This window comes from Tamandua tetradactyla, chromosome 10, assembly GCF_023851605.1.
Source record: "Tamandua tetradactyla isolate mTamTet1 chromosome 10, mTamTet1.pri, whole genome shotgun sequence".
NCBI classification, from domain to species: Eukaryota; Metazoa; Chordata; class Mammalia; order Pilosa; family Myrmecophagidae; genus Tamandua; species Tamandua tetradactyla.
This window is the reverse complement of record NC_135336.1, coordinates 34,869,379-34,879,583: the sequence shown is the minus strand read 5'-3', so window position 1 is coordinate 34,879,583 and position 10,205 is coordinate 34,869,379. Positions and strand designations below refer to the sequence as shown.

The 10,205-nt window shown below is 43.7% G+C and overlaps 1 protein-coding gene across 11 annotated transcripts in view; it reads left to right on the top strand.

The window, feature by feature from the left end:
- Positions 1-369: 369 nt before the first annotated feature.
- The window catches only part of PHLDB2 (pleckstrin homology like domain family B member 2), a 111,362-nt gene continuing 101,526 nt past the window's right edge, over positions 370-10,205 (top strand). For 6 of the 11 annotated variants that reach the window (XM_077118432.1, XM_077118430.1, XM_077118429.1 and 3 more), the window contains exon 1: positions 371-544. In XM_077118432.1, the coding sequence (XP_076974547.1) occupies positions 532-544 (13 nt within the window). In that variant the 5' untranslated portion in view covers positions 371-531. Of the gene's footprint in view, positions 545-2,787; positions 2,961-10,205 lie in introns of those variants that run through there. The other 5 variants (XM_077118435.1, XM_077118434.1, XM_077118431.1 and 2 more) reach the window with 3 other exon arrangements.

Genomic DNA, 10,205 nt, shown 5'->3' with positions numbered 1-10,205 from the left:
GCGCCATTCTAGGTGCAGCAGGGTTATAGTGCTAAAGGGATCAGGCATAAATCCCTGTCGGTATGGAACTTACATTCTAGTGAGGAGAGATAATAGGCATATAATAAGAATTAAAAAGTACATTTTATAATATGATAGAAGGTGATAATTCTGTCCCCCAAAACAAAGAATTGGGATAGAGAGTGCATTTTCAATTTTAAATAGGGTGGTCAGGTTAGTTCTGAGGGAGATGATGCCACTTGTGAAGTGTCTTGAAGGAAGTGAGGGAACAAACCGTGGAGATTCTATTTTGGGGGTGGGTAGTTCCAGGCAGAGAGGAAAGCAAGCACAAACGCCCTTCCTGGCATAGTCTAGGAACACTGAGGAGGCCAGCGTGGCAGTAGCTAAGTGAATGAAGTGGAGAGAAGAAAGAGATGAAGTCCGAAGGGTGCAGTGTCCTTCTGGGCCATTAGATAGACTTAGGCTTTAGGTCTGACTGAGATAAGCAGCCTTTGCAGGGTTTTCAGCAGAGGACTGAGAGGAATTGCCTTCATGTTGGAAAAGGGTGAGTCTGGCTGCTCTGGTGAGCATAGCCTGCATAGGGGCAAAGGCAGAAACAGTAAGAGATGATGGGAGGCTACACCTGGGTGGTGATAAAAGTGAGATGGTGAGAAATAATTGAATTTCAAATTTACTTTGAAGGCACAGCCCGAAAGAATTTCCTGGTGGATTGGATTTTAAATGGAAAATTCTCAGGGATGACATCAGGGTTTTAGGCCTGAGGTGGAAGAATTCAGTTGAAATGGGGAGGAGCAGGGGGAAGAATTTCAGTTCTGTGTTGGACATGCTAGGTGTGAGATGCCTGGTAGACATCCAAGTTGTCTCTAGACGCCTGGAGTTCAGGGGAGAGGGCCTGGCTGCAGGTAGAATTTGAGTCATGAATCCCTAGACTGTGTACTTAGTGCTGTGAGACAGGATGAGCTCACCAAGGTAGTGAGTGTAGATAGAGAAGACAGATGGTCTACAGTCTGAACTCCGGGTACTTCAGTGCTGAGAGGCTGGTAGAGGAGAAGGAACCAGCAAAGGAAATTGAGATGGAGCAACCAGTGGAGTAGAGAGAAAACCTTGTAAGTGTGCCTACGGGGAGTCAAGTGTTTTTGGAGGAGAAATTGCTGATAGTTCAGGTAAGATGAGGACCGAGAGCTTTTCATTTAGCAGTTTAATCTGGACAAGAACATTTCCATGGGCATGGTAGAGGCTGGGGACCGACTGGAGTAGATTTAAGCGTAGACGGAGACAGCTTTTCTTAACAACTCTTCAAAGGAGTTTCGCTGTAGATAAGCAGTAAAAAGGGCCAGTAGTTGCAGGGAAAAGTGGAGTCAAGGTATATATAATGTTTTAAGATGAAAGAAATAACATGTTTGTAAGCTGATGGAAATGATCCAATAAAGAGGGGGAAACATGATGTGAAAGAGAGGAGATTTGATTGGGATATTTAACGTTGATAGGTGTGTGTTTCTGTAGGGTAAGGACCAGGAGGGGGAAAAAACAAAATTACGCTTTAAAACTCCATGTATTCCAAAGGTGAGGCTCTCCCTGAAATTAGCAGTTAGAGTTTTAGTTGCACATATGAGAAGTTTATTAAAGAACTCATTTATTGAGTGACTGCTGAGCCGCTCAAGGTACCAGGTACTTTGCATATATGATCCCCAAGCTTAAGTAACTTTCAACATCACTATCATAACTACATTACCGATGAAGTAATGCCGGGAGCTAAAATAACTTGCCCAAATCCACACTGCTCATACCTTATAGTTTGCACTTCATTGTGCCCTTTCTTGGGGTTGAGAGTTACTGAAGGGCCAATGTCCTTCAACTTGTCACCTCTGAGAGGTGAGACTGGCAAAGGGGTTCAATTTCCCCTTGCGGAATTCAACTGGGGGCCGCCCTGGGTGCGTTTGATTGCCTTTCACCCAAGCACCGGCTGGAGGACGTTCACAGGTGCATCGTTTTCATTGATTACGGCAACTCAGAAAAATAAATTGGAGATTATAGAAACTTTCAAGAGAAATGACTAAAAGGGAATCAGTATTTAAACGCATTAAAAACCTTCTTGACTCCAGCCCTTCGTTGAGGGCGTTCCTCGCCAATGATTTTGCAAAACTGCTTTTCTGACACATCGGGTAAACCTGCCCGCGGGGGATCTGTCAGGGGAGGAGTGGTCACCTGGAGTTTCCCACTAGAAACTTTACCGTCGGGTGAGAACATCATCTCATCACCCGAGGACGTGTGCCCTCTCGCCCTTCTTACAGCTCATTTAAAAAAGAAAAGAAAAAGAAACTCTGCCTCAAAAGTCAGCTGCGCTGCTGTGAACCGGCCTGGCGTCGGCTGATGGGGAGAACTACCAGACGCCCCCCGCAACAGTAACCCCCCCCAACTACAAACTGCCGGAGGATGAGTAACCGACTAGATACTCCTCGGTCTCCGCCGCGGTGGTGACCACAGCCGGGCTGGGGGCGCCCGACCGAGCGGCGCGGAGCCCACCACTGCGGCCCGAGGGGGGCCTCGCGGCGGGACGCGGCGCTCAGAGCGCGTCTTCCCTTCGTCCCCGCGGGGACCCGGCCGCCCCTGCGCCGCAGGTGAGGAGGGGTCGGCAGTCGGTCGCGAGGAGGAGACCGCGTCGGTTCCGCGCGCCCCGGCGGCTCCCTGGGGACGCTGCCTCCCCCGCCGCGGAGTTGGTTGCCGCCGGTTGCTCGGCCGAGGGTTGGTTGCCCAGTGGAGGCAGTGGCGGTCCCGGCCGAGTAGGGGCGCGCATACGGCGCGCGGCGAGTCCGGAGGGGCCGGCGGGCGTTCGACCGTGGCTGGAGCAGCGGCGGGACTAGAGCCCCGGGTTAAAGGGAGGGAGAACCGGCGGGGGTAAGGACCCGGCGAGAGGACGACCCGACCCGCAAAGAGCGGCTGCTGGGAGGAAAGATGAGACGGTGAGTGGGTACCGGGGGCGCAGGGTTTCTCTGCTTCTCTCGCAGGCAATCGGGACAAAAGCCCGGGGTCGCCGGGCCCCGGACTGCACAGATTTGGGGGTCTCCGAGCCCTGTTGTGCGTGATTCTGGCCGGCGGGCTGGACCTCCGATTGAGGGATCCTGTGGAGGGAGTGTCGGGATAGGGGAGACGGTCACCGCACTATTGTAGGGAACAGGCGGGATTTGGGAGTACCCGGGGGGATCATTTGCCGAGATCCCAGATTATCCAAGAAAGGAAGGACTCGGATCCCCAAGACCAAGCTGCATTGTCAGATTGGGCGGAAAAGCGAGGAGATCTGCGGCTGGATGGAGTCGGGTGCGGGATTCAGAGAGGACCCCTTTCCGCCCTCACCCCCCAAAATCCGGCCGCCTGCGCCAAGTCCTGGACGAGACAAACCCTTCTGGTTCCACTTTCCTTCAAGAGCGGGACAGCAGGGTTCGAATAGCCGAGACCCCCGGATCCAATTTTGGCCTTGGATCCCCCCAAAAGTTCATGGCATGGCCATCTCCCCATCCTTAGAAATAGCCACTGGAAGCCTCGGGAGCGTTTTAAAAACCCCTCTGTTCGCCGGCGTCCCGCACTAACGAGGCACGGTTGAACTGTTTGCTAGTACATTGTATATTAGCCCAAGCAATCATCACTTATTAAAGCCCTGAGGACTCGGTTGACTCCCGCCACGGCCAGGAAATTAAAAGGTTGACAGGCTGTCCCTCCCAGGGTTGGGGTTTCCTGTTTGAAAGAGCTTCGGAAATCAAACCTGCTCTGAGAGTTTACTCATCTACCTTTAATATGTAAAATAGGTAACGGCGCTTGTAGCTTTTTATGTCGGTAGACTTGCCCCGAGCTGAAAGTCTTTGGGGCTGGCCCTGCCCTCTTCCCTAGAAGTCTTTCTGCAGCTCTGAAGTAGCTCCCAGGAGTTCTAGAATGCACGACTGGGCAGAGCCAGGCGCTGCTGAGAGTGGAACTAGGGGAAGAAACATAAAATTGTAGAATCCTGTTAGTATAATTATTTGTCAGCCACATTTCCTTTCATTATATGGCTGTGTAGGTTACAGGTTTATTTTTTTAAGGTTTATGTTTTAAAGTTTCCTAGTTTGGCTTAATGTGGGCATTTGAGTTATAATGGCTCTGGGATTCTAACATTTATCTGCGTTCAGATGGGAGAGGTCTAAATGAGGTTCACAACTTCAGAGGGTTAAACTTTTGCCCTGAGAGCCCTTGAATTCTTAGTTCCTGGTAGGATAGCAACAGTCATTGGATTTAAGATAAATAAACCTTTAGAGTTGCCCACTATTTTAACAGAATGGCTATATCCCTGGTACCATTGCCCTCAATTGTGTAAATATTTGTTTGAATAAAGAGCTTAAGTTCTTTGGAAAGTAACAGTTGTGTCTATTCATGATTCCCTTTTCATATCCCCAGCTTGGTTATTTAAAAATTTTTTTTTGGTCTTATACATTTAGAGTGGAACTTTTAAACATTATATATACTTAAGAAACTCTGTAAAGTCTCCGAAAGGTTTATGTAACTGGCATTTCCTTTAATAGCCAGGGGGAATTGAGTTTTTGTTCTTGGTTGACTAGCACAGCCTTCACCTCTTGAGACCCGGAGGTTTGCAAATCCCAGCCTCTCTCACAAATGGAAAAATAAGATGTTTGGTTAAGAGTAGTCATCATTTCAGTCAATTTGCAGGCTTCGGTCTGTTTCATGCAGCTGGCAGTTGCTGTCCTTTTGGGGCTGAGGACCCACTGTAGGGGATGTCTCCTGGATCCTTTTTGCAGTGGGGGAGGAAAATAAGCTTAGGAAATTAGGATAGGGGCTTGCTGATGTCTATCTTACAGAATCCTGAGTGAAGCTGGAGCTTTTTAGCAACCTTTCCAGAAACTTTTTACTTTATTGGCCTTGCATGGGAGAGGGAAGAAAATGCCAAAGTGATTAAACAAACTGCTGGATTTCACTATTTTCTTCAAAGCCCTGCTTTGAAGTCTGGAAGGAAGGATTGGTTCTGGAGTGCACTGGAGAAGTTACTGTGGAAAACGTGATTCTTTTAAAAATACTTTTCAATAGCAGTTGAAGTTATGACTGTTAATTTTCAATCCTTAGAAGGGAGGCGGTGCTATGGATGACTTATAAAGACAGTGTGTTTTGCACATCTTCCAAGTAGACTACATGTGCTTTATAAATCTGACTGTGCAGATGTTAAGGTCTGGCAGTACTTTATTAACTGGGTAGATGTCACCCAGTTTCAAACAAAAACAAGTTCTAAATGATCTGCTGTATCTTAAAGCTCTATACACTGAAACAATGGTTCTTTAAGGCAGGGGAGGGGATATTGGCAACGTCTGGAGACATTTTGGTTGTCACAACGTCAGAGAAGGGGGTGCTCCTGGCATCTAGTGGGTAGAGAGAAGGGATGCCCTTAAATATCCTACAATGCACAGGGCATACAAAGACTTATCCAGCCCCAGACCCACTCAAGGGAGCATATGTTAACAAGATTAGGGGTCTTAATCTAATTTAGATCCTCAAGAAACTTTTCTACTGTGTTCTGGCTCAGCACAAAGAGAGCATGTCACAGAAGCCTTTTTGTCTGTGGCAGATTCTTTTGCACTTGTTGTTAAGTCTTAATATACTACAGAGGCGAAGGAACTTGCTGTGTTCATTGACTACTTTGAGTTGGCTTGTAATCACAGAAGTTTGGAGTGTTAGAGAAAAAGAGCCTCAAAGAACACTGAGTTCAACCCTTTCATTTTATTGATGTTAAAGCCAAGACACCCAGAGTTCAGTGGAGACTTGTAAGTCTCAAGTGTTCTGGTGACAGACACAGTTCTAGATACAATTCGAGATTAGTGAATTTAGAAATTGTTATTCAGGCAAACGTAATTTTAAAAAAGAAAGGGAAAAAAAAAGGACCTACCCCTTTGTGGAGAGAGTTTAGAGGTACCATCCCTAGCAGGATCTAAATGAACTCAGATGGGGGAGGGGTGGCATTAGCCCTGGTGACTGTGGAACACATGCTGGGTGCCTCAGCCACAAGAAGGGGATAATTCCATTGTGTGACCTGTGACTTCTCTTCTGATGCCTGCACCATCCTTCCCATGGCAAAGTGGGCAACAGATGGTTCCACAGGCAGAGCAGATGCTCCTTTTGAATCCAGGTACAAAACAGAACATTTGAGATTTTCTGTCCCTCCCTGCCTTATGGGTTGAGTAGAGTGCGTGAATGGATAGGGTTGCTTTGGACAGAAGGGAGAATGAGAGTCCTGCTGTGTGTAAAAGAGAAAAAGACACGGGGCATGTAGGGAAACAAGCAGGCTCTAGGGCAATTGTGGGGGAAATTCATCAGTTGACGGGTGGATAGCTAAATAAGTTCAGTTGAATAGAACTTTAGATTCAAAGTCTGAATTCAAGCTTGGCTGTTCTTTGGTGAGTAGGGCAAAATAATTCATGGGGTAAGAGGAATCTCAGAAATCCTCTTATGCTCCTTTGCCTCCAGCTTGCTTCCTTCCTTCTCTCTTCTTCCTTTCTCACAAACACTCTATCTCTTTTGAAGAGGAATATTGGCAAGGCCTGAGTCTGGCTAGGTAGGGACAGAACCTGCAAATCACATCTCCTTACTTGTTACAGAAGTTGCATGTTTTCTTACATCCCAGTCTCTACTGTTCCATCTGTTTTCCTAATAGGGAAGAAAATAATAGTATTATAAAATTATTGTTAATATCCTGGGAGAGCTTTATAAGCATGGTATCTGTAAAGGGCTCTGTTTATGGAAAGGAATTATCTCAATGAGTTTTGTTTTTCTTTTTTTAATTTTTATTGATAGAACAACGTACAAGCACATACATTCCTAACATGCAAACGTTTCATACGTGGTGTACAATCAGTGGCTCACAATATCATCACATAGTTGTATATTCATCACCATGATCATTTTTTTAGAACATTTGCATCCCTCTAGAAAAAGAAATAAAAAGAAAAAAAGAAAAACTCGTACATACCATAGCCCTTCCCCCCCCTCATTGACCACTAGTATTTCCATCTATACAATATATATTTTTTAAATTTTAACATGTTTCCCCTATTATTTACTTATTTTTAATCCGTATGTTTTACTCATCTATGCATATCATAGATAAAAGGAGCATCAGACATAAGGTTTTCATAATCACACAGTCACATTGTGAAAGCTGTATCATTATACAATCATCTTTAAGAAACATGGCTACTGGAATACATCTAAAGTTTCAGGCACATCCCTCTAGCCTTTATAGATTTAGATCCCCTTAATCTAAAAAGGGGATATCTATATAATATGTAAGAATAACCTTCGGGTTAACCTCTTGACTCTGAAATCTCTCAGCCACTGACACTTTATTTTGTCTCATTCCTCTCTTCCTCAATGAGTTTTTAATTTTTTTTTTTTTGTATACCATGTGGTGGGATCACATTTCATTCTTTTTCCATGTGAGTATCCCATTATTGCAGCATCATTTGCTGAATGTTTGTTTGTTTTTGGAAAGTGCATGGGCCAGGAATCATACCTGGGTCTCCCTCATGGCAGGAGAGAATTCTGCCACTGAACTTCAATGAGTTTTTGGTTATCAGAAAAGTTGTGCACACGTGGCCTGATCATTTATAAACACATGCATTCTCACATTTACGTCACAACAATTAGCCATTAGGCTCGTGATTATGGATTCTGGTTTTTCTGTGCCAAGTAGTCTTGCCATGGTAGTTATTTTATCTAATCCTCAAAGCTGGGAGGTTCTGCCAATTTAGAAGAATTTCAGCACGCCTTTCCTGGGAGAGGTCAGACCTCCGAATATTGTAGGTTCTTATCATTTTGTCAACTAGCCAATGGGTGCACCTCAACACCAAGTACATAGTAGTATATTTAGAATTGGCTCAAAAATGATGATTCTTTTAATGATTCTGCACCTGTATGTATGTCCTGCAATCAAGGACCATAGCAGCCTCTTCATTAAGACCTTTCTTCCCTCCATTCTTTTTTCCAAATACTGAGAAGACGTGAATTACTACTTTTAAATAACCATTGACTGGAAAAATTCATTGGGATTTGATTGATGTGACTGTTGTCTTTTGAAAGTGAATAAAACCGAAATAGATAGCTCAGATTTCCAGCCCCTTCAGAAATTTAGGAAAGCAGAATTTGTGTCCATGCCACCCAGGAAATTAACTTTCTAGGGGCTGATTTGCACACAAGCTATTTTCAGGATATTTAAGGATATTTCTTAGACATTAATGAAGAAAAGCTTGGTACTTCTCTCTTTGCTTTGAAGGTGAGACTGTTATCTATAACAGCCCGTGGTCAATAAGAGAAACCCATGTATAAAAACATTTTATTGAGATTCAGGGAAACCAGGGGTACAGAAGCTTGCTGTACAACAAAACAGATAAATAAGAGAGTAACAAGCCAAGTTATATGGAGAGGTTTTTGCAAGAGATAATTGTTTATTTAGAGCATATAGGCTTATTTTATTAGATAAACTCTTTTCCCTTACTTTACAAAACGAAAAAGTTTGCGTGTGGCAATATTTAATATTGTTACCTTAAGCAGGATCAGATTTTTCAAAGACCTGCTGCTAAGTCTAAAGTTCAGCGGAAACTCATGTTGACCATCTTAGAATGTTTTGATTGCATGATGCACATGACTTATCCAGATGGCAGTTTGCTAATGGAAGTAGCAGATGGTATAACCAAAAAGCCAAAAATTACTAGAATTCTCTAAGATTTGTCTCTCAACCTATATACTTTTGCTAAAACAAGGGCAGGTAAGAGCAAAGGAAAACAAGCTCCTGCATTCTTTTCACCAGTTCAGACCCAGCCTGAAGAGTGTTTCATAGCCAAGTGATAAGTGGAGGAGACTGGAAAATGATGTCTGGTGCCATGCTGTTTACATCATTGCAGAAGTAGGTTTTCAAAAACAGCCCAAGGTTTATTAAGGGGGTTGCAAGCCATGGGAATGCAGAACAAAATAGTTCTTATATATCATGCTAAATCAAATCCCTGAATATATATTGTATTACCATAACTCTTACTGGTCCTTTTTCCCATTATGTTATGCTGAAACAATTTACTATGCCTTTGGAATGTCATAGGCAGCAGTGCTGGTGAAATCTTTTCCCAATTAGGTAGCTACCACCTTATCACTAAAACATATTTCTGTTCTGTGGTCATTTCCATTTCCTGCATTATATAACTGGCACTCATGTGTTTTTCAACTAGTATCTTTGGGCGTCTAGAATGTTGGCACAGAAAGAACATCTAGTTCACCCTCACCATTTTAAATATGGGAAAAACTCTGCTAAAACAAGGTGTAGACATGCGAAATGGCTTGCTCCAGATTTTACTTCTGTTAGCTGGCAGAACCAGGGCTGGGACTGGTCTGCTGACTCATGTTCCTGGCAGCCTGACCAGTGTTCTTTGTACTAGGTTGGCTATTACAATTAAAATAACATCCTAAAGTAACTGTTTCCTTTATTAATCCTGTGAACCACAGTTATTTTTAAAAAAGCAAAACAGAATCAATTAAAATTAAATTCTGTTTACTCAGTTGTTAATGATCTCTGCTGTTTTGAATCTTTTCCCTTCTCATTCCTAGCAATAAATGGTCAAAAGGTTCATAGCAGGAACAAGAAAAGTTAAGTTTTATACACGCATTCTGCATAATCAACCATTCAATATTGAAGAAATGACTTCATTATTGTTTTGTTTTGGTACTTTATAGTATTTTTAAAACCCATCTACCCAGTTTTTGACTTAAAGGGATAAACATTGAAACCATAGAAGACATGGCTGACTTATTTTTGTTCCATCTCTCCTAATTCTACTTAAGCCCTGACTATCCCCAGTTCATAAACACTGGATAAGGGAGTGGGGAAACGAACAAGAGTTGGGTCTGGGGACTGTTGTTACTTTGGAAAAATCAAATATTCCTCTTAAGAGAGTATATTTTTATGAGCATAGAATGAGGGACAGGATAGTGGAAAGATCAGAGAATTTTGCTCCAATGGACTTTTTACAGCTTCCAGTTCAAGCCCATAGCTGTGGTTTCAGGGTCAAGAGCATTTTCACTCCATGTGATCTCCGGAGTCAACATTTTCTTAGCTTGAAATTAGCACTGAACTTAAAGGATCAGAAGAAAGATGGTTCTTCCTGGAGTGCCGCTCTACTTCAGGAAGGGAA